The sequence below is a fragment of the Girardinichthys multiradiatus genome, chromosome 24, assembly GCF_021462225.1.
Source record: "Girardinichthys multiradiatus isolate DD_20200921_A chromosome 24, DD_fGirMul_XY1, whole genome shotgun sequence".
Taxonomy (NCBI): Eukaryota; Metazoa; Chordata; class Actinopteri; order Cyprinodontiformes; family Goodeidae; genus Girardinichthys; species Girardinichthys multiradiatus.
Window position 1 is genome coordinate 11,818,094 of NC_061816.1, and position 25,163 is coordinate 11,843,256.

General features: G+C 40.6%; 1 protein-coding gene across 3 annotated transcripts; it reads right to left on the reverse strand.

Moving 5' to 3' along the window:
- Positions 1-1,767: 1,767 nt before the first annotated feature.
- LOC124861687 (sodium- and chloride-dependent GABA transporter 2-like) lies at positions 1,768-22,406 on the reverse strand. 3 transcript variants are annotated; one of them, XM_047355599.1, is made up of 16 exons: positions 22,213-22,329; positions 20,694-20,830; positions 20,271-20,515; positions 20,018-20,152; positions 16,068-16,208; positions 15,876-15,966; positions 15,664-15,796; positions 12,306-12,440; positions 11,974-12,077; positions 11,559-11,683; positions 11,175-11,287; positions 10,944-11,081; positions 9,511-9,613; positions 7,667-7,767; positions 5,760-5,930; positions 1,768-5,683 (listed from the first exon to the last, which is right to left on the reverse strand). In XM_047355599.1, exons 3-16 carry the CDS (start codon positions 20,482-20,484, stop codon positions 5,528-5,530), a joined length of 1,860 nt encoding a protein of 619 aa, XP_047211555.1. In that variant the 5' UTR covers positions 20,485-20,515; positions 20,694-20,830; positions 22,213-22,329; the 3' UTR covers positions 1,768-5,527. The 3 variants fall into 3 exon arrangements, with proteins under 3 accessions (XP_047211555.1, XP_047211553.1, XP_047211554.1); XM_047355597.1 differs by lacking the exon at positions 20,694-20,830 and having other exon boundaries at positions 22,213-22,406; XM_047355598.1 differs by lacking the exon at positions 22,213-22,329 and having other exon boundaries at positions 20,640-20,700.
- Between the last annotated feature and the right edge of the window lie 2,757 nt (positions 22,407-25,163).

Sequence of the window (25,163 nt, forward strand, 5' to 3'; positions counted from 1 at the left end):
GGTGGTGCCAAGAGGAAACACAGAGAGGTCTGTCAAGGCCTTCAGGCTCAGCTACGCAAACCTCTTTAAGTCACTTGTATCCCTGATCCTTTTCTTTCAGTCATGATCAACATCTTCCAACTAGGCGCCAAGACACAGCTGGCCATTAACGAGGTATACCAAGGTTTTAAAAAGTTGCAGTTTCAAAATGGCAAAAATTTTCATACAATTCCTAATGTTTAAAGTCTCTGTATTGAGATGCAATAGAAAGTGCCAGAGGTTCTGTTGCTCTAGGGACCATAATCAAGGTAACTTTTTGAAAACTACTATTGCTCTCAGCAAGCAAAGTGCTGGTCAGCAAGCTATTAGACTTTTCAATCATGTTACATATTTTTGTTTTAGTTTTCTTTACCTCGTCAAACCAGAGCAGCACCTGCCATGATTGCAGACGAGGACCCAATCCATTCCCATCAGTCACTTGAAATGCAGAATTCGAGATCTAATATTACATTTCAAATTTGCTACGTCAAACGGTGGGAGGTGGTCAATTAAGCTGTCGGCTGTCCTTTAAGCTGCTAATCCGGAGCATTCTGGATGACTGACCGGCAGTGCGGATGGAGCAACGAGTGGTAGAAAGGTCTTCGTTCTCGTCAGTCCATATATGACACATCCTACTCGGTTTTCATACAAGCCTGGGAAGTGGCAATTTTTCCTCAGGCTCATCTGAATTTCAGAGTATTTAGAATAAGCCGGTCAAGTGAGGGGGCGCTTCAGTTTATGACACAATGTTATAAAATTCTTGCCGATTCCCTGCTCTTCTTCACCTGACGACAGACACCAAGACGGATCCAGTATCAAGTTAAATTTGGTGCCCATATCACCCCCCAGTTACGCAACACATCTCCTTCCCCTACTGCCCATCTCCTTTTTCCTTCAACCACCACCACCCCTCCCACAGACTGCTTCTCCTTTACACCAAACTGCTAAGTGCACTGTCTGAGGTTGTGAGACGCCCGTAAGCCCAGGAGAAGTCTCAGACCTCTGGAAAGCAAACAGACTGTTTTTCAAACTGTGACGAAAAATGATGCAGCTGCAAATTAAGTGGCATCGAGCATGAGCTGAAATGAACTATAGCAGTATCTTTTCAAAGCCCTACTGACACAACACACAGCTTTGGCTCTCTCCTCTTTGAATCCCAACTGGCTCAGCCCATTGGATCGTTTTTAATCCCCCCCATCATCTGAAAGGGAGATGCATCTATGCCAAAGCATCCATATGGACGTAAACCGCCCCCGTTATCCACACACACACACACACACAGTAACCCGGATCACACGTGTGAAGCTGGCTGCACTATGATGTTGCAAACCAAAACAAGTTGGGCGTGTGCGAGAACGGCGCGTGCCGAGCCACGTGCGCGCATGGACCGGCCCACTTCCTGCAGCGACTGAGCAGAGAGGGAATCCAATACGGCTAATTGACAGGCCGAGCCGTTTATGTAACCGTTGGGCTCTGTCGGCTGGGAGCTGCCGCCCTCCACTCGTCTTTGGTCTCCATGACACCCTCTGCTTCCTCTGCCCACACGCGCTTCCTCTCCATCCCATCGTAGATGCCTAAATGAACAATTACCATCAGGATGAGGAATCTTGGTTTGCAGATGCAAAGTGTGCTCCAAGCATCTTTTCTGGACCACAAGTACATTATGTGTTTGTCGACACCTGTACGTCCTCTTACACAGTTTCACACGTACTTATCTGGAAATAAAGAGTCAGCATGAAACCTTTTTCTCCACAATGAGTACATATATTGATTCAGAAGAGAAAACAACAAAAGAGGCACATGTACAAAGCTGTAAACAGAGAAGATAAGTGGAAGAGTTGATGCAAAAGCTTAAGAACCTACAAAGGAATTCGGAAAGACAGCACATTCTAAATTTGCTTACGGGATCTCTTACATGTTTAAAACATCACACCGGCTCATGAAAAACTTCACTTCTACCCGATTTCAAAGATCTACACAAGCGATCCCAGCATACAGTACATTTTGTCCTGGACATACAGAGCAGGAAGCTGATCTCCGGACCCAGAGTAAATTATTAAAGCATGTCTGACAGCGTAACCCCACAGACATTTACAGGAGAATAAAATGAAAATCAGCATGTACATAAAACTACAAGACATCTTTACATCTTCATTCTTTTCACATACATTAGCCTTCCAAAGGGTACACACCCCGGTTAAATCCCCAGGTTCCTGTGATTTCAGAACATTTTCCACATATAATGTACCATATATCCTGAACAATTCAAGGGAAAGACAATCTTCTTGAGTTCACACCTTCCATCCATTCTAGTGAACACTGAAATAAAGCAGCTTGAAGGTACAGAGATTTCAGCATGGCAGTAACCTGCAACAATCTTTCAAAGTATTGTAAAACCTCAAAACCATGTGGCAGAAACCTTTATGCCGTCATAAATCAAACATGAAGCTTTAGACAGAACTCTAAAGGTTAAGTTTGACACTAAAACGACAGCACATCATATGCAAACAGTGAAACATGGTGGTGACAGCATCATGCTCTGGGGTTACTGTCCCTTAGATGCAACCACACTTGTTGTCAAGGTGGATGAAATCATGAATAATTCTAGATACCAGCCAAAACCTTCAGGTGTCTGGTAAAAAGCTGAAGAGCATTATTGTAAGTCCAGGTGTATGTCAAACTTTAACAAGAGTGGCTTCAGCAGAAGAAAATTAAAAGGTCAGGTCTGACCTCACCAGTGTCTAGAACAAAATCTGATGGAAACATCTAAATCTAATAGATTTAGGGAACTGTTGCAAGGCAGGATGGACAAATATTACCAGAAGGGTGTGCATATTTATGCAACGAGGTTGTAAAAATGTCTTCCTTTGTATTTTCCCTCTAACAGATTTGTTTTTAAGTTAAATTGTACAGGATAAATGTGACATACGTGCAAAGAGTTACACAATGATTTATCGTGGTTTTTTTATGTCACACAGCTGGTGTTTTAATAGAGGTGTGTACACTTTTGAGAGCCCCAGTACATCCTAAAACAGTCATCCTTACACCGCACAGTAATTATAGAGGTTTATAAGAGTGTTTGTAAAAAAAAAAAAAAAAAAGACATTCTTAGAATTTATGGGTTTTAAGTGGTGAAATGTAAAGAGAAAAAGTGGAATATTTTCACAAACATAAGGAAATAAAGTGGAGCCTAACAGTGTTTGTCACGAGCCAGATTTCTTTTTTAGCTCATTTCAAATATGAAATTGTATCCAGTTACTGGCTGTAAAAGTGTGTAAAGGAAACCTTTAATGTATGCCCTGTTTTGTCCTGTTTCAGATCTCTCTTCTGAGTACGATGGGGTTGTTTTTTTGTGTTTTTCATAAACTTTAACTGCTTTTCTCCCCATCACTTCAAAATGTCTTAGTTGGGCTTTTAAATCCGGTCGAAGAATTCTCTTATTTTAAGAAGCTGGCGTCTGAGAATATCCAAAATATAAAAGTTTATGTAGCTCAGACAGTGGTTATGCTCGAAAGGTTTTGAAACAACCAATGATTATTTGTAGCTTCAAATATAGTCTTAATTTCTTAGAGTAAAAACATATTTTAGCTAAACAGTAAAGTAAAAAGGGCTTTAATCATGAGTTAAGACTAAAATTATACTTTGCTGAAGCTTTTGGTGTCACGGAGACAGAGAATGTGGTTTAAATAAAAATAATGAAAAACAATTGTTCCAATTTGCTGTTTAATGTGACACGGCTCTCTAAGACACCCTCTGATTGGTTGATTATCCCCTCATGATAACTCCTCTTCAGGAAACATGCACTGCTAAGCCGAGGAGAGATTTCCAGAGATTTAGTAAGATTGAAACTCAAAACTTATCGAAATGCATCAAACAATCGAGTCAAGCAGGACTGATTAACTTCAAGATTCTTGTTCGCTATTTTTGCTTGCGTCATATGCAGTGCTACATTGGTTGTCATATATAAATATCATAATGTCATAAAACTAAAATGATATCCAAGTTTCTTTGAGACATTTTGCTCTGCAGAATCATTTTCATTTTCTTATCATTTTTCATGTTCTTTTCTTAAATTAACCTCGGGATAGTAAACAGAATTCCTTATAAATTAGGACTTGACTATTTGAAATTCAAGCTAATATTTGGAGGCTTGTTCGGGTCTGTAACTTTACTCCCCCCGCCCCAACAAATGCTCTTTTAAGCCTCCTTATTTACATGACATCACTCAAACACACAGCACAATACAGGTAAACTTCTTTAAAGAAACACAACAAAATAACTTAAACCTTTAGTTTTGAGAAGTTCCTTTTTGTTCTATAAAGCAGCAGGGATATTTTAAACTATTTAAACAAGGGTTCCAGAGACCTTCAAAATAACTGCTGCAGAAGGTATTAACACAATTACAAATATCATTTTATTTTCATCTCACAAATAAGCAGGAAAGCATGTCTGCAACCCTTATTCAATTACCTATCAGTATGACTACGTTTCCCAGCGTATGAGTTCAGTTTAATATTGCTTTCAACAGTTGAAACAAATATATTGAAGTATCTACTCTGGAGACATCCTCCAACAGATCACAGGTGCAGAAATACTGCAATGCATAGACGCAAACTACTGCACATTTCAGTAAAATTATTATTAAGGTGTTCACAACAACCTTAGGTTAAGCGCTTGCCTGCTACAGTGGTAGTACGCAAGCGAATGCAACCCCAGCGTCAACTTGGTCTGGATGCGAAATGTAGTAAGAACTCCAGAAATGTCCAGATTAATGATTCGACATCACATGTCTGACTCATGGAGTCATTTCAGCAGACATGCTAACACTCTCTCAGTCTCTCACAGAGAGTATAGTTGTAGCTGAGGACCGTGTGCCCCTGCCAAACAAAAGGTATCTGCAGGGAGTTGTGGTTGCATGGTTTTCAAGTACAGCGACTAAAATGTGAAATTAGATAAAAAGCTACGATAGCAACTAAGGAGATAAAAAAAAAACAGGTAAAGATCCAGGAGTGTGTCCTGATTGTTTTGTGGAAAAAAAACAACTATAATGGCCAGGAACAGAAATAGAGGCTAAAACAAAGCTTTATCCCAGTTTAGGTCTGGACGCTCTACTAAAGCTTCCAAACAATAACTTGCATTTATTGCGTTCTTTTGTTAATGTGTGGCTTCTTTCTTACGACCTCTCTCTGCTTCATAGAGTTCATCCAGGGCATAAGCTAGGGGTTAACCACCAGCTTACTTGCAATGATTCATGTTTTGCTAAATAATGTTGTTCAATGCTATTAGTGTCTCAGTTCCAGACTGCTGGGTGCGCTCTGTAATGACACTACCTTTACAATTTCAACAAAGGCATATTATTGATTCTTGAGGTTTCTTGGTAAATTATAACATTTCTCCTTTAACATTTGTTTTAAATACAGTCTGATGGGATCAGCTTCTAACCCAAGTGTTTTGAACGGCACACCTGATTGGCTGAGCAGCATTCAGTGACACATAACGTTCATTATTGTTATGTCTTTTTGTCCTGGTGGAGCTCTATGATTTGGTCCTTTGGCTTCTCACTGAGGGGCAGCACAGGGCTGTAGGCCAGCGCTGAGGAGTTGGTGTTCAGGTGCTGGAAGGCCATAGAGGACTTTTCAGCAGGGCTGCAAAGGCGTTGGAAGCGCTGAGGAGCCAACAAGTTTCAGTTAGAGAAATAAAATCTCGTCATTTTACATTATCAGCAACATGTTAACAATTACCTGTGGCAGGGTTCCAGGAGTGGTGACCAGAGCATAGACAGCCCAGATGGGGAGCAGGGAAACGGAGGAAACGGTCAGGATCCAGCCGAGCGTGGTGGCCCAGACTGGAGCTACCAGACCTTTCCCCAGGCTCAGCGGAGACCAACGTACCAGGGAGAAAATAAAGGTAGCCTGAAACAAGACAGAAGGATGCGACTCTCATTAACATTGACAGAATAACATCAGTATCAGAACCTTGTGGTTTAACAAAAAGCTGTGCTGTGATTATGTTTAACTTTTTAGATGCATTCATGCAGATATTGGACATAATCCTGTCTTGTTACAAAAAAAAAAAAACCTGCAGTATATTCCTCAACTGGTCATTTGTGATATGGCTGGCAAAATAAACCTGATAAATGTAACCTGGAGTTTCAAGGACAATAGAGACAAATAACCAGAGATACAAATCTCACATGTTTAAGAGTAATTGATATCTTTCTGAAGACTGCATTATACGGCATTTCCATTTACTTTGGTTCTGATCCCTGTTTGGGCCAGTTTGCACTGATAGAAAATTATGAAATCAGTTTTCTACCCAACGTTTGGGGTATGAAACAACCAAAACTCTAACAAAAGAAGAATCCAGTGATTGCATTCTCAATTACAGCATGGTTTTCCATATTTACTGTAAAGATTTACAACATTAAAGGATTGCTGAGAGTTGGGTGACCAGTTGTTCTGCATCATGTGAAACTACAGAGTTTCACCCCACAAACTGAGATAATGTTCCGTGCTTTGACTGGTTTTCTAAGGTCAATTCTGCATAGATTTGGGTTTATGTCCAATGACTGTAAAGAAAGCAGTGAAGATTCCCCATGTAAGGGATGTGAGAGCTGCCAAGCAGAGCAAAGGTGGGGTCGAGGTAACATGTAACCGTCTTTGCAGCCTTTTGATCCCCCTAGAGGGAAGAAAAACAAATGTAGAAGCTAAAAACATTAATTGTTCCATCCACTTCCATGATGTTGTGCTGCAGTTGGAAAATGAGATCACGTTCATTCTCATGACAAAGCTCCAACAACAGATGGATTCCTTCGTTGGAATGCAGAGCAGCGTTACTCCTCAGCAGCTTCCAGAACAACAGACGGTGGTAGTCAGGCGGAATTTGTTCAGTTTTTAAAAGGCTGCACCCACCTTGAATAATAGCCTTTCTGACAGCAACTACCAGAAGAATGTTGAGAGCTTGGCCCTGATCTGTGATGCCATGGAGACAGTCCAGATGAGAGAAAAACTGGAAATGGACGAATGGTATGAAAACTAGTGTGACCTTATCACACCAGCAGAAGGTGGATGACACCTTGCTTCAAGCAGGGTGTCTGCATTTCATTACATGTCAAAATATCATACTTTTGAAGACTTAAATTTCCAGAACTCACACAAAATTTGCTAAAATTATTGAATCAGTCCTAAAGGTCACTATGGATTAATAGCAGGTTTCTCTAGAGTGGACAGGCTTTAAAAACAGAACTTGTAAAAGACTTTAAGAATGGATGGAAGGAATGATGCTGGTTGGACGCATGGATGGATCAACTGATGGACACTGGGTGGGTGGATGCATGGATGGAATTTCAGAGATTTCCAGAGTTTTCCAGGCTGGAAATGGATGAAACGGAAAGGCTAGGAATTCTGTTCATGACACAAATAAATCACACATGGCTGCTGTTGCATGCCTCTTTTTAGCTTCATCATAATTCCTGTGTATAAAGAGTGTTTTTCCTCACTCTGCTTCTCTACCACAAAGAAGTCCAGATATTTTGGTGAGCCCTAAAAGGGACCCAGACTGACTAACAGACATAGTGTGATGGTTTTAAATGTACCACATCACAGCCAGGTGACATGGTTCGGTTTGACAGCAGACAGAGGTTACTCACAGTGCACACAGCTGGAGTCAGATACTTCCAGCACAGCTTGAAGACCGGCAGGGGGCTGTAGCCAGTCATATCTCTGATGTTGCCACTGAAACGCTCGGCTCCTGAGGCACAAGAACATCATCAAACTATTTTGTAATATCAGACAAAGATAATGCCCTATGTGGAAAGTAACTGCGATAAACATCAGTGATGTATTATTGGTTTCATTTCACTTCCCACGCCCAGGCCCGATTTCTGCCTGAACTGTAGAATTAAGGAACCATCCAAGCAGAACCTGTCTGATGAGTCCGCTGTCCCAACAGCGGACCGCTATTTCTAAGTCTTTAGGACTCCCATAAACCACAGTGAGACCTGGTATTCAAAAGGGGAAAACCCGGAACAGTGGAGAACCTTCACAGGAGTGAACAATATACCAAGAAGGCACCACTGACGATGACCTTCAGCTCAGTCACACTTATTTAGCAGGACAACGATCTAAAGCAAGTCCACCTCTATACGGCGAGACTGAAAAAGGTGAGAGGGTGAAGTGGAGTCCTGACTGCTGTGGATCCCTCTACAACCCACTGAGACAGCGATGAAACATGTCTGGCTTGGTGCTCATACAAAAACACACAATATGAACAGATTCTGACTATTTCCTGTGAAGTTAAATACTGAAATGTTAAAAAGCTTAACCGGGCTCTGCTAATAGTGCACATTCCACAATTACCCATCTCTCATTTAAGCTTACAACGTCTCATGCAGCTTTAGAAACCCATTACTGGCCCAAGATAGGGGCTCTCTAAGGCCACTAGCCTGAGAGGCAGCGGGGCCCAGGGGCAGATTAAGGGCCTAGAGGAGACACACAGGGGAGGTCTGGCCAAGAGCCAGTGTCTTGACAACAGAGGATGGCTGCAGCCAGATTAATATACAGGCTCCTGACTGGAGGTGGAATGCAGGAGGAGAGGAGTTTGTGCTTCTATCAGAATGAACTACATTCATCAGTGATAACATTTTAATTAAATTCTGACATGAATTTAACTGGGAATGTAAAAAAGAATTAAAGTTAAATGAGACAGCAAAAGATGCATTCAAAACAAAAGACTCGTCATGGAAAAATCAAGATGAGGGAAAGAGGTGTAAAGCAGCTGATGAAAAAAATCTATTAAATGAAAACAAGGAAAGATGCATATGCAAGAGGAAAAACAATTAAACATTAAAAACACCTTGTGTCTTATTATTTATAATGCACAGTTGCAGTATTTATACTCCAGAAAGTTTTGTCACACTACAAGCAAAAAACATATTGCAGTTTATAAAGATTTTAGCACAAAATGGGTACTGGTGGGAAAATGATGCATAGTTTTCAACATTGTTTTCACAAATAGAAATCTGAAAGGTGTGTTGTAGATATGCATTCAGCCCCAGTGAGTCAATTCTTTGTAGAACCACCTTTGGTCTTTTGGGGTACGTCTCTACCAGCTTTGCACATCCAGACACTAAGATTTTTGCCCTGGTTCAGTTAATCTGGATGGACAATATTTATTAAACACAGTTTTAAAGCCTTTCCTCAGATTCCCAATTGAGGTCTGGGTTGGTCTGGACTTTGACTGGGCCATTCACACACTGGTCTAAAGCACTCCTCCTGCAGGCCAAAAGTTACGTTTTCGTACCTTGCTTTTGTTCCTCTGTTCTTGCCGTTTGTTCATTAATGTTCTCTAAAGAAACCTCCATTCCCAATAAAATGAAAATACATTCAAGTTTGAGGTTGTAACAGGATAAACTGTTGAGAAATCACACAACATATGCATACTTTCGCAAGGCACCATATGTTAAAAGTGAATCAGAAGAGCTGGGATTCATACCGTAGACCCAGCCGATGGCCAGAGACTGGAAGATGGAGAGCAGCAGCAGGCTGGCGCCGCTGCAGGAGAAGTGATCGTAGATCTGGAACACATACAGACCCCCCTGCCCAAGGGGGAAACAGACATGCATGCAGCATAGGGAGGAAAAACAATAAAAAGACTGTTTAGTTCCATTAGTTGCAGAAAACCGACTGGTTAACACTAGAACTCCCAGGGCCGTCAATTTGACGGTTTTGAAAGTTTGACCTGCCATAACTCTGGTTTATTAAAACTCTTATCTTCCTGGCATCCTGACTTTTTCTAAACCTGTGTCTTGTGTGTTTCTATGTCTCCATTTAAAAAAATAACTAAGTAAATAAAAGATCCAAGTATTTCTACCTCTTAACTACCACGGCCGCTATTTTGACGGCCCTATTATTTTCATTGATATTTTTTCCCCGAGGCTCAGTATACGCGTGAGCGTTGCCTAGCAACCGCCACTCTAGAACGCAGTCTGAGAAGTAGATTGTTGGCGTCCTACAAATGGCTTCTAGAAGGATATTTTCTGCTCAAGAGGCATTGGAAATACTTCAAAAATGACATGATTGTGATTCTGGGGTCAAGAGGGATTCTGACGGTTCTTGGTCAGCATTCAGTTCGGGTCAGAGAGTGAGACTCCCCCCGGCTAAAAAACATGAGTAGTCCCGTTAGCTAGAGGTTGTGGCGCATTATTTCAAGGAAGTAAAAGACTAGCCTTTGTAATTATTTCATCATTTTAGGCTATAGTTTACAGATTAGTAAACTAATAATCTATAAACTATAGCAACAGTGCCACAATCAGCGCAGGTTCAGAGACAGGGAGACGAGCCTGGTGCCCAGTGCCCAGTTATAAACCCAGCAAACCAGCTCACTGGCAGGAGAGAAACTAAAAAAACAAGGTACTAATAATGGAAAAAGAAATAAACAATAAGTTAGGTCATAGCTATAGTAGCCCAGTGACAACAATCTATTCTGCGCTTTACAGCGTTTTCATTGCAAGACGAGCGCACACCTGAGGAGATAGGAAAGGATGGCACTGTCCAGCTTTTGGTCAGATTAGTAAAGCTTTTTTTTTAAATTTACCCACTACTCTGTATTATTTTTCAGTACTATTTATAAATAATAATAAAACATAATAGGTTTTGATCAAATACTATTTTTAATTCTTGTCAAAACCATCATTTTATAGCGTGCAAGAAAACCTGTAGCATTCTGACCAATGTAATGCAATGACGTCATCACCGCCTCGCATCCAGAATGCTCGCCGTCAAATTGACGGGCTTGGGAGTTCTAGTAGAGTTAGAATTCTGGGAGTTCTAGTGTTAAAAAAAACCTTTCTCTGCAGAGTCATCGTTTGTTAATTTAAATGAACTTTCTGAGGTTATGTGACAACATGAGGATTCTATAAAACTCACCGGCGTGACCATGACCAGCCCAATCAGGAAGCAAACCACGCACACAAAGAGCAGCAGCAGCTCCCTGCGGTATCCTCGCCGGATCACGTGGGGATACAGGTCCGTCACCGAGGTCATGAGGGCCTCCAGACTCACAAACTGAATCAAGGAGGAGAGGAAAATATGTGTGTATGAGCGCTGACAGCTACTCGCTCCACTGACATCAGATTATTATGTGAAGGGGGCATCTACCTGTGTGTCGAGTCCCAGCATGATGATCATGAGGAAGAAGCAGACAGACCACAGCTGAGGAACAGGCATCATGGCGACTGCTCTCGGGTAGGCGATAAAGGCAAGACCAGGCCCTGAAAAACAAAAAGCACGATAAAAAGACATTTTTCTAACTACTGTTATAACATTTAAACTTTAATAGGTCTTTAAAAATCCTAAAATGTTTCTCCCAAGCTAACAAAACTGAGGAAAATATATATATATTGATATTCTTTTCCACTTTTGAGCTATATTCTTACAATTAGAATAGCTTTAAAATTCAAAGCCAAATGCTGTAAAAATTTCCCTTAAAGGATCAGATGATATTATACTGAAACATTTGCGGCTCTGAAAACCACTTTTCACCTGATTGAGCCACGGAGGCTATGTCAACACCCTGTTCCTCAGCCATGAAGCCCAGCACTGAGAAGATGGCGAAACCCGCAAAGAAACTGGTGCTGCTGTTCAGGAGGCACAGCATGAAGGAGTCCCTGGGAACAAAGACGTAATGTGATCTAACGTCACACGATTTAGCACGGAAAAGTGGTGTTTGCCTTTGTAAAACTAGAGTTGGAGCTGGAGAATAAAGTGCTCAGGCTGTTTGGCGGGAGTGTGTGGGAATCTGAGACTGTGGGAAACATGGCAGGGAGGGCTTTTCTTTGAGGTGTGGCTGTGTCAGGGTGTTTTCTCTGCCCATTCCTGCTATTCTTTCTGGAAGCCATCTGACCAGTGGGAGCTAACATCTTACATTTCAGTGTCTGAGTGTGTGAAAGTGTCTCACTTATAGCAGTCATTGTTGTATTTGTTGTAACTGCCCAGGGCCGTGAGACTTCCCAAGCAGACTCCATAAGAGAAAAATATCTGGGTACCTGCATCCATCCATACCTACAGAGAGAAGAAGAAGAGAGAGAGCAAACAAATTCACTTAATACTATGCAAAATACATTAAAAATAAATGTAATTTGACAAAATGTAGAAAAGTTCAAGGCGTGTGAATATTTTTGAAATGTACAACCACATCATCTGGAACAATGACAAAAACCCCACCTCCCTTCAACTCACTATCATTTTTTTTTTTTATAATCCTGCACAATATAAAGAGTGTTTGTGTACCTGAGGGTCAGCCAGGCGGGTGATGTTGGGTTTGAGGTAGTAAGTGATGCCCTGGGTCGCTCCAGGGAGGGTGGCACCGCGCACCAGCAGCACAAACAGCATGACATATGGGAAGGTGGCGGTCAGATACACCACCTAAAAGGCACACAAACAGACACAGAGAGGAGGGAACCTTAATGTTCTGATCACACTAAAAGGAAGGATGCTTAGAAAGTCTTAAAACTTGATGAAGGAAGGAAGAAGTCAGACTAGATCAATGCAGTCTCCCTTTCTGCCACCTCCACCTCGATGTTTAGGATTACTTCTAACCTCAGGGTTTTAGATTTTCATATGAAACTCCAGAAGCGAACATAAAAAAACCATTTTAGTGCCATAAAACATGTCCAGAGCTTCACATTATTACTGCTAAGAAGAAATCTCTTTTTATTGCAAGATAAATTATTTAGAGCAAATTGAACTACAGCAGGTTATGAAGAAAGTATATCAGAAACTCCAGTGGATCAGATTAGATAGCGAATATCCTGTGTATAAACTGTGTGCGTAAACCTATTTTATTCACTTATTTAGCTGGAATAAAAACAGAAAATTAAACAAGAGAAATGCTTTTTTAAAAATATAAATCTGGAATTTTCTTTTTCTGGAAGTCTTCAATGTTGATATATGTTTGCTGCTCTGTAATTCAATCTATAGGATAAGACATCGATGTTTAACTCTCTCTGGACTGGTGTGGCCATGGAAGAAGGTTTTTTGTAACCTTATCCGGCACCACTTTACAATAAGGCTCCCCTTATAGATCGCCAATAAATAGTTTACAGATATGTTAGCAATTCATCTGTAATCACATTACAAATTATTTTGTAATAATTGCTAAGAGTTGCTATTTTAAACATTTGAGACTAAGTCATGTTTACAATTTGTAAACATATTTTGTAGCATATAATATAATCTATTTAATCACTGCATTATAAACACTTATTAATGATTTGTAATGTGTATACAGATGAATTAATAGCGTATTTGTAAACTATTTATTAGCGGTCTATAAGGGGAGCCTTATTGTAAAGTGGTACCCCTTATCCTTCTGAAAGATCCAGTTATGACCCATTTTAAGTTTACTGGAAGAACACATTTCTATTTAAAATGTCCTTGTATTTCAAAGAGTTTATGATGTCATGAACTCCAACAAGGTTCCCAGGCCCTTTGGAAGAGGAACAGGCCCACAGCATCACAGATCCTCCGCCATATTAAACAATGGGTAAAGAACCTAAGTTAAAGTTTGAATTTTTCAAACTTTTTCTGAGATTACTTTATGAGGTTACTGTAATAAAGATAAAAGCTTTTTAGACACATATTACATGTGCACCAACAGATCTGTCTGTATCTTTATGTATAAGTCTGCAAAGAAAAAAAGATCCATTAAAAATGCTTGTTTAATACATAGATATTTTGGCATTTTGCAAAACCTGCCTGCTAATGCAGGTCATTGACCAATGTTTGCTGAAAATGATGGTACCTGTGTTTAGTTACAGGTGGCAATGTGACTCAAAGTGGAGGTTGGTTCCCACGTGATTTGGAGTAGAAGGTGATTGACCTAGTAAATATAGAACATTAGAATACTAGGTGTAATTGGTTCTGACTAAATATGACCTTTACTTTTGGGCATATTAAACAAACTATTTAGGAAATACTTGCAAGAGGTCACGTTTTGATAACACAATGTTTCAGTCAACATTACAAAGCTGTATGTTACTGATTTAACTGGAAATCTGTAGTTAAAATCCTATGTTTTTCACAAACACATTAATGAGTGACGTGAAATCTTTGGATAACGTTTAACTGAACCTTGCATGATCAACGTAAACTCCAAGCAGCTCTCCCCAGAGTTATCAGGTGGCGCTCTATTCAGGACTGAAAGACAAACATAAACTGAGAAGCTTTTAGAGACAAACTGTAACTTCTTTATCAAGAGGAGAAAGTTGACCCTTAAAGGTGAGAGCTTGGTGACTGCTGTGTTTTCTTTCTCTTCTTTTTTCAGTGTGTTTGTCTGTGTACAGTTAGGGCGACAGAACATGCATCCAGTCATGTAAAAAAATAAAAGAGGCCTGTTCTTTATCATGAAATCTTCACATATCAACATCTAATATTGTTTACATTTATATCTAGAAAATAAAGTGATTAAAGTGATTAAATAATCATAATAATAATAATCATCTTTGTTGGTCATTGCACATGTACATTACAATGAAATTTGTCCTCTGCATTTAACCCATCCCTTACAGGGAGCAGTGGGCTGCCATTGTGCGGCGCCCGGGGAGCATTCTGGGGCTAAGGGCCTTGCTCAGGGACCCAGAGTGGTAACCTGTGGGATACGAACCTGGCCCCTTGTGTCCCCTCTGGAACACAAACCTCCTGTTCTAACCACTAGGCCACCAACTCCCCTTGTTTTACTCTATTAAACAGATAAACAGTGTCCGGGGATCCTACACCCTAACAGCTAGTTTACCCCCTTGGGCTGAAATGACTTAAGTGAGGCTCTTGTAGCTTTCTACTAGTCTCTTACTTTTGTCTGAGGAAAGTTTGGTCCACTGCCCACTTCCAGCTGTGAGATGTTTCAGGGGTTTCTTGCAGGTACAGGCTGCTGCAAGTTACAGCACAGCATCTAAGAAGGTTACGATTTGGCCTTTGACTCGGCCCTAGATTTTCCATTTCTTAATTCTCAGTCAGTTTATGGTGGATTCACTGTTATGTTTTAAATCATCGTCATGTTTTAGGGTCCGTCAATTGTTTTTTCATGGTGAAATTCATGATGAATTCTATGGTGGTGAGCTGACTAGATCCTGCTGCAGCAAAGCATCCCCAAATGGTTTAACCACCATTGTATAAAGGTTTGTCTTGAAATGCTGTATTTGGTCTATGTTAAATATGTTCTCTGCCATGCATATTAAACTATTCTCCGGACAGTAGTTGATGGCTCTTTAAATCCCTCACCAGACTCATAAACTGCTCAAGTCTTCTCCCTGAAGGCCTCAGACAGCTCTTTGGATCTCACTATTGTGTTCACTGTCACTTTAAACGTCAGCAGCACCAGACTAATTGTCTAGTTTAATTGGGGTAAATCTCTTTTAAAATGCTGAGTGAAGAAGTTTTTATCACGTGTGTCTAATGTGATACGCTGGTGTGTGATTGTAGCCATTTTAAGTGGAAATAAATGTGGGGATTTCTTCATTTTTTCAGTTTTAAAAGGTATTTCCTTCAGTTCATTAACAGAACTTTAATTTTCTAGTAATTTGGTCATTCTAACTGTTCTAAAACAGGGAAAGCTGTAAATGAATAACAGTGTTAGCAGATTGATGCTCACCTTTCCGGTGGACTTCACGCCCTTCCAAACACAAAAGTAGCAGACGAGCCAGACGACAGCCAGACACAGAGCTAGCTTCCAGCTGACTGGACCCAGCTCATCCAATGTGCCTGACAGGCGGAGCACCTCCCGTCTGAAGCAAACGCAGTTGGTTAATATTCAAGAGAAACGTTGTCTATACCTATAAATGACATGCCAAAGTTTACACTCACTCCCAAAACTCCATCACTGGGGATGTGGCATTCTCAGGCAAGCTGCTCGCGTTTGTCGTCTGGTTGTATTTATCGAACAAGTAGCAAGCATCTGCAGGAGAACACATCAATGCAAACATACCGAGCTTTAGCTGGGCTTTAAATTGACATCAGACTGCACTGCCAGCAGCTTGTAATGCTCCCGTTACCAACCCGTATTCCATGTGTTGTTACAGTGTGACCACGGCAGCTCCGTCTGGAAGCTGTAGACCAGGTAGAAGAGGGCCCAGGCCAGGATGACTATGTAGTACACGCAGCCATGCAGGATCATCACCTGGCTGGCATAGCCGAGACCTGCAGGGACATGACAATATCCAGACTGGATAAAACACACATGAAGAAGCTTACATCCCTTCCAAGTCACTTGAGTTTCAGATAAAAGCTTCTTTTCACTGCGACTCTCCACTTGCAGCCCACACCTTGTAGATCTTCATTAGGAATGAAGGATCTGATGATCTTGAGTGGGTTACAGACATAAGGCTGTTTGTCTGGATAAAGAGCTGTTTGTTGAGTCTGCTAATGAAATTCACTCCTTTAATCTGGTACTAAAAACAGAGCACACCAGAGAGAAGCTCACACAGAAGCATCTCTTTGCTCTAGTAGTTTACATAAAGTAAGCAAAGTTCCCAGTACTCTCTATGAGGTGCAAAAGACACTGTAGGTGTTAAAGTATCTGACCCTTATGGTCTGCTTATTGGATCAATTTTTAACAACTTCAGATACAGAGGGAAGTGTCCATGTTTTCTTCAGTAAAATGTTACTCAGCTGATATAGATGTGCTGCATGCATTCCCTTTGCTGCACCTGCATACAAACAGAGCCTGTCAGACCTCTAGATCAAAATCCTGTAATGTGCATGAACTGATTGGTATCATTTCCAGAGCAACAAACAGATTGTGTCTGTTCAGTCCAAGAGTTTAATGCTCTAAATTAGCTGCTATTCCTTCAATCCATGCATGCAGCTTGAGTGTGTAAATTGTTCATGAAAGGACGTTGCCTGTTTTATTGACTTCACTGCAAGTTGAATTAATATTAAACCATGACTTGGGGTTTGATCGCAGAGATATGATGAAAAGAAACCTTTTTGTAGAGCACTGATTTGGACACAAGCAGGATAGTAAAGTGAAGGACAAACAGGAATGTTTCAAGGCGAGAAACAGCACTAAATGTTCTAAAAGTTACTTCTTGGTATATTTACACTCTTCGAAAACTGTGCCTAAAGTCAAGGTTATTATCATCCTCCCCCAGTGTTTGCAATGTGGAGCTGGATATTCCCAAAGAACAGAGGATTTATTTGTTATTCCCCAATTTCCTGCCCAGATAAGCTTGTTTTATATTGTCTAGAGCAGTGACAAAAAATTTAGGAAGCATGTTTGGAGGAATCGTGGTGAGGCTTTAAACATAATAATGTTGCACCAAGTGTGAAGCATGATGGTGGCAGCATCATGCTATGGGACTGTTGATCAGTCATACTGGTGTGTTGCACAAAAAGAGTAGAATAAATAAAGTCACGATCTCAACCATACTGAATATTTGTAGACTGTGCTTAAAAGCCGGGTAACTGCCAGGCAACCAACCAACCAATTTAAATCAACTGTACAAGTTCTGGTCAAATGTCCAGAAAGATTATCCCAAAAGCTTGCTGATGTAGTAAAGGTGTATATTTGGTGTTGACAAGAGAAATTCTCATTAACCTCAAACAACATTTTTCCTGAAGGAAAGTTATTTCCATTTAGAGTTGATGTACCCCTCTGACAAAAACTGTCAGTGACGGTCCAAATACAGGTCCTTCTCAAAATATTAGCATATTGTGATAAAGTTCATTATTTTCCATAATGTCATGATGAAAATTTAACATTCATATATTTTAGATTCATTGCACACTAACTGAAATATTTCAGGTCTATTATTGTCTTAATACGGATAATTGTGGCATACAGCTCATGAAAACCCAAAATTCCTATCTCACAAAATTAGCATATTTCATCCGACCAATAAAAGAAAAGTGTTTTTAATACAAAAAACATCAACCTTCAAATAATCATGTACAGTTATGCACTCAATACTTGGTCAGGAATCCTTTTGCAGAAATGACTGCTTCAATGCGGCGTGGCATGGAGGCAATCAGCCTGTGGCACTGCTGAGGTCTTATGGAGGCCCAGGATGCTTCGATAGCGGCCTTTAGCTCATCCAGAGTGTTGGGTCTTGAGTCTCTCAACGTTCTCTTCACAATATCCCACAGATTCTCTATGGGGTTCAGGTCAGGAGAGTTGGCAGGCCAATTGAGCACAGTGATACCATGGTCAGTAAACCATTTACCAGTGGTTTTGGCACTGTGAGCAGGTGCCAGGTCGTGCTGAAAAATGAAATCTTCATCTCCATAAAGCTTTTCATCAAATGGAAGCATGAAGTGCTCCAAAATCTCCTGATAGCTAGCTGCATTGACCCTGCCCTTGATAAAACACAGTGGACCAACACCAGTAGCTGACACGGCACCCCAGACCATCACTGACTGTGGGTACTTGACACTGGACTTCTGGCATTTTGGCATTTCCTTCTCCCCAGTCTTCCTCCAGACTCTGGCACCTTGATTTCCGAATGACATGCAGAATTTGCTTTCATCCGAAAAAAGTACTTTGGACCACTGAGCAACAGTCCAGTGCTGCTTCTCTGTAGCCCAGGTCAGGCGCTTCTGCCGCTGTTTCTGGTTCAAAAGTGGCTTGACCTGGAGAATGCGGCACCTGTAGCCCATTTCCTGCACACGCCTGTGCACGGTGGCTCTGTATGTTTCTACTCCAGACTCAGTCCACTGCTTCCGCAGGTCCCCCAAGGTCTGGAATCGGCCCTTCTCCACAATCTTCCTCAGGGTCCGGTCACCTCTTCTCGTTGTGCAGCGTTTTCTGCCACACTTTTTCCTTCCCACAGACTTCCCACTGAGGTGCCTTGATACAGCACTCTGGGAACAGCCTATTCGTTCAGAAATGTCTTTCTGTGTCTTACCCTCTTACTTGAGGGTGTCAATAGTGGCCTTCTGGACAGCAGTCAGGTCGGCAGTCTTACCCATGATTGGGGTTTTGAGTGATGAACCAGGCTGGGAGTTTTAAAGGCCTCAGGAATCTTTTGCAGGTGTTTAGAGTTAACTCGTTGATTCAGATGATTAGGTTCATAGCTCGTTTAGAGACCCTTTTAATGATATGCTAATTTTGTGAGATAGGAATTTTGGGTTTTCATGAGCTGTATGCCAAAATCATCCGTATTAAGACAATAAAAGACCTGAAATATTTCAGTTAGTGTGCAATGAATCTAAAATATATGAATGTTAAATTTTCATCATGACATTATGGAAAATAATGAACTTTATCACAATATGCTAATATTTTGAGAAGGACCTGTATTTGAGTCACTATGTAACACGTGAGACCAGGAGAGAAAAACAAAAAAAAACCTGAATGCTTAGGGACAAGGAGAGCTCTAACAGAACGTCCAACATGACGGAGGACCCTAACTCGCAACCTTATTGTCTTTGGTGCATCAGAAAGCTAAAACAATAAGTATATAGGCTATTGTACCTTATTTGGTTACATACTCTTCTTCTTGATGTTCGCACTGAACGCGTTTTCCTCATATATAAATAAATTAGGAACCCTGGAAATGTTTCTAGTATTACTGAGCCAATAGGAATGTTTTTCTGCAACTCATAACCTAATGACCTATTGTCAAGAAGAAGATAGGAGACACCTGAGTTAACAATACAGATGGACCTCGGCAGAACCAATGGCTGATTGCCTCCATGCCATGCCGCATTGATGCATTAAACAGGCAAAAGGAGCCTCAACCAAAGTATTGAGTGAATAGACTGTACAGTCTGTGGACATACTTTAATACATCTACATTTCTACATTAAAAATGCTTTTTAATTGGTCTGATGTAATATTCTACTTTTCCGACAAAGATATTTTTATTGTTTATAACCCATAATCATGTAAATTAACAGAAATAAAAGATTACAAGTTTCCCTTTTTGAATTCAGGTGCTGCAATTGACTGTTCAGTGAAAACACAAACAGCACAGATAGTTTGCTGATAAAATAAAAAACAGGATTACCTCCAAACAACGGGCAAATCGTCCTCCAGGCACTGACCCCTCCCAGGCTGGTATACTGCCCCAGAGAGGTCTCCAGCAGGAACAGGGGGATGCCACACAGCACCAGGAACAGAAAGTAGGGAACAAAGAACACGCCTGCACACAAACACAAGAGGTCAGAGAAATCTTCCTATGAATACCAAGGTATCTCAACCTGAATGTAGATCATATTAAAAATACAAGCTTGCATATAAGGTCGAACAATTCTCTTTACCTCCTCCGTTTTTGTAGCAGAGGTAGGGAAACCTCCAGACATTGCCCAGTCCAATGATCTGTCCAGCCACAGCCAGGAGGAACTCAGCCTTGTTGGCCCACTGGCCTCTGGCCTGAAGGCCATCTCTGACGGCTCCTTTCCTTTCAGGGAGGCCTCCTTTGTAGAACTTTGTTAGGACCTGGTCGGCCTCCTGTGAAAGTGGCTGGTCGGCCATAACCGGTTCTGGCAGGGACACACACACACCCCTGTGGAGGAAAATGACATAAGAAATGAGCATAAGTTAGAAAAGAGAATGACACATACCGTAGCCAAAGCCGGCAGGAGAAACATGAGTGCCAAGAGAGAAAAATAAAGAGAAGAAAAACTCACATTTTAGCAGCTGAGAAGGAGAAACTAAAAACTGGGAGTAATTCTGACTGTTACCTTGGCTGCCTTGCTTATCTGAGCTGTGTGGGTCTCAAGGACAACTAATGTGGGTGTGTGTCCTTTATCTGAAGCCTGCAGGACATCCAATGCCTGAATGTGTCCCATTTCTCTCTCGTTTCTTTCGTGAAATGATGCTGTTTTATTCAAAAAAAAAAAAAAAAAAACTGTATTTAAAGATGCTAATATTTGGCTACAAAATCTTTTTTGTATTATATATTTATTTTTAAAGCGTATTTTAATCCAAACCTAAAGAGCAGCTTGTTTCTTTTATATATTTAGGATGCCTTTTGTTACTCATTGTATTCACCTTATGTATTGAGGCACTATTAATGTTTCTGTTGTTATATTTTTCGTTTTTTTTTCCATTTGGAGTTTTTAGTTTAAACAAAACACACAGAGCCTTGCCAAAATACTCATACCTCCATGGACCTTTCCAAATTTTGTCACACTGGGATTTTATGTAACAGAAGTGTAAGGAAATTGATTTAGGATTTAACAGCTTTGTAAGAAAACTTTTTACCTTTTCTTCTTTTCAAAACAGCTCAGGCTCAGTCAGATTCAATGGAAAGCGACCCATGAACATGACGTTTCCAGATTTGCCACAGATTTTCAATTGAATTTAGGCCTTTTGGACTTTAACTGTGCCATTTTAAAACATGGATATGATTTTTCCCAGCAAAGACACATTTCAAAAACTGTGCGCCCCGAGGACCAGGGTTGGGAAACATTGATCTGAACCATACCACTGTAGCTCTGGCTGTATATTTATTAGTGTCGTATTGTAAATGCTACTTCTTTCAGCGATGGCTTTCTTCTCGCCACCTTCCTATGGAGGTCAGAAATGTGGGGTGCACATCTAACAGTAATAATCTGAATTTATGCTGAGTCACCGGGGTAAAAATCACCACTTCTAATGCTGCAAATAAACCACAGGAATGGGTTGGCTTAATAATTAAGAGAAATGAATGCAGATTAGGTTTAAAGCTCACTAATGTGAAGTTTCTAATTTAGATGTAAAGGATTTAGTATATAAAGCCTCTCAGAATGGTTCTCTCTTTTTATCTGTAAAGTCAAGTGTTTAATAGATAGATATGGAGGCTGCTGCGTTAGAAATTCATTTTTGTGTAACTTTCTCATTTATTCCGTTGACCTCAGTCCGCTTTTCATCCTCACGCCCCCCGTATGAACCATGTGATCAAATAACGCTGATGTAACAAGTCCAAACCACCTTTCATAACTCCAGTTTCACTATCCATGGCACTGCGCAAATGTATAACATAACGACGGTGTAAGGACAATCTAAGGGTCCTACCACCTCTGTACAGTGTGTAACCGTATGCCACCACATGTAACACATGTCGTGTAACGGCGTCGGTGCAGAAGTGAGCAGCAGAGGCGTGTTTAAGCCTCGGGATGCTCCTCAAACACCATAACCCGCCGTGTCTCGGCGGCAGTTTCCGCTCTGGACCAGGTATGAAAGGACAAAGTGTGAACAACTGGACATGACGGCGCCTACCTCTGTGTTTCCTGTGGTTCTCCACACCTCGGCCACCCCCCCATGTGCGCGCTGAAATGGTCTATTCCGGGCATGGGCAGCTCTGTGTGCGCCGGTTGGGCTTCTGGCCGAGTCCAGCCAGTCAGAACCAAATGTATACCTTACACTGTCTTTAAGGGTCCAGTCGGAGGAATGAATTCCTACTGGCAATATAAACAGGTTACAAAACGAACCGCGCGGCATCATGGGTATTGAGTGTTTTTTTTTTTTAATTGTTTCAAAACTTCAAAGATACCGCCCTCGATGACGACTTTGCTTTTAGTCTTTGTTGTTTCCGCTACTTGCTCAGCAACCGACCCCTGGAGGGCTTTTTCTTTCCCATTGCTATATTAATCAGTCTCCACAATGTTGTCTGCATAATCAGGCAGGGATATGCTAAACTGAAGCCAAAAGGCATAAAACTGGCGTTGGTTGTTGAATAATTTCTAAACAGGAGCGAGCAAATTCACCTAAAGTCTCCTGTTCTACTTTTAGCACTTGACTAATCATTTTTGTCAGTTTTCATTTATTTGTCATGAGCAACACAACACAGACCTGTAAATTATTCAAGAGCATTATTTTTTATTATTATTCACTTTTTGACCAGTCCATCAGGATTATGACACATGAAAAGAGGAAAAATATGCTGCATGATTTTTGAGTCAAGCAGTTTTGAATCAAGCATAAAATTAAGGATTTATACAAATACTCCCCCAAAATATTTCTTAACTTTTTGTTTTTTTTGTCACACTTTAATGTTTTTAGATAATGGTGTAGATTTTTATATCAGAGAAAGATAACGAGTAACCAAAAAAATGCAGTTTTTAAATTATGATTTTATTTAATTTCTAAGTATGAATGGCCTGTTTAAAGTCATGCAGCAGCATCTCCGTCCAATCTGGGCACATATATTGACTCAGCCACCCCAAAACCTTCTTTTTTTGAGCTATTCAGAGGTGAAATGACTGGTGTGCTTTGGATAACTGTTCCTGTATAACCTAAGTGTGCTTGAGCTTAAGGTCATGAACCAAACGCTGGACATTCTCCTTCAGGATTTTTCTGGTAGAGAGCAGAACTCTGAAACTCTTTTCTTCAGTTATGACAAGCTTTCCAGGTCCTGAAGCAGCAATGCAGCCCCTGACCATCAAACTTCCACCACCATGTTTGGGAGTTGGTATGATGTTCTTAAAAAAAAAAATAGCTGAGTTAATTTCCACTTTAATCTCATCAGTCCACAGAATATTCTCACGAAAGTCTTGGAGACGATCATGTTTTTTGGGCAATGCTACCGAACTTGTGTTGTTTTTGGTCAGCAGTGGTTTTTACCTTCAAATTGCCTCAGGTATGCCATTTTTCGGCCAATCCCCTTGTCTTGAATAATAAACACAGCCTTCAATATAAGCCAGAGGGATATATGAAGTTACTAAAACTGGAATGTATGGCAAAAGTTGGATACAGCGCCTTGCAAATTGATTTATACCCCTCACACTTTTCCACATGTCAACCACAAACTTCAGTGTATTTTAATGAGATTTTATTTTGCACATAATCATGAAGTTGAAGCAGAATGATACATTTACCTTCCACACCCATTAGGCAAGTATGGTGCAGAAACAACCATTAGTTTTGTTCCTAACATTTTGCTGCAATGTTATCTCGCTTATGGACACTCCCTGTTTTGATTGATGCATTTACTCAGATACTTTTATGCAATGTTCAAGGTATTATTTTTCATTGATTTGAAAAAAAAAAAACCTCCTTGACTGCTTACATTCGGTCTCATTCTTTAGTGATTTTCAACATATAATTGTAATATGACCAACCTAATTTAGCCACTTAATGTGTTTCATTACATGGAAAAATCACAGCTGTAGCTGTACAACTAATGCAAATGCTTCAGACCCTGAGGTGCATGAAAAAAAAGATCTGGAAATCACACTTTCCTCACAGGATCATTCAGTGTCTTCTCTAAGGCGTTATTTCTATATGAATATTCCACCTTGGCAACATGATTAGCTGGATACTAAATGCTCTTTCTCATGGATATTTTTGAGCTAAAGTTGAAGAATAACACCAGCCTCACTTTTATATTAAAGGTTGTTGGTCTCTAAATGCTCCTAAGAATTTAGGCCACCTAAAGCAGCTCCAAGTATGTTTAACGGGCTGTGTCATTGCCTGTTCTCAATCAGCAGAGCATTAATAGCATCAGTAAAACAAAACAGTCTCTTGCTACAGTCTGGTCTATGGACTTCATTCAGAAAATCACATTCCACTGCCTGAACATATTAGGCTACATTACACACAGTATAAATCACATATGAGACTAAAGGTCCTTGTAGTGTAACCTGCGCATACTTGCACTCATGCATGTCTGGGCTCCAGTCTCGAGGATAATACAGTCATCCCAAGAAAAGAGGGACCCATTTGTTTTGGAATCTGAAGTTAATTATACTCTTCATGCTTTCTAAGATCCATAACTTTGATAAACCACTAACCTGTACAGCACTGACAACCAGTAAGTTCCACTTTTTAAATCACTCCTCATTATTACTAAAAGGAAACAGAACTTTGGCTTAAAGTCAGGGGGCTGAGATGCTCAGTTTATCCATCTATAAACATGGTAAGCATGACAGTACTATATTCTTCCTAATTTTGCCTGCTCTAAGCTTTAAGAGTGGTTGGTTCTTTGCGCTTGAACTTGTAATTTAGTTCTACAACTGGTTTGTTTCACTATTCATTTGAATATTTTACACTCTCCAAGTCTCCAGGTCTTTGCTTTAATAAACTCCTGGGTTGCTTTGGCTGAATGTTTTGGGTCATTGTCCACCTGCTTCTGACCTGGGCAACATCAACAATAAAAAGTAGTGTCCTGGTGCCACTGGTAGCCATGCACGCCCAAGTCATCACACTGCCTCCGCTGTGTTTTACAGATG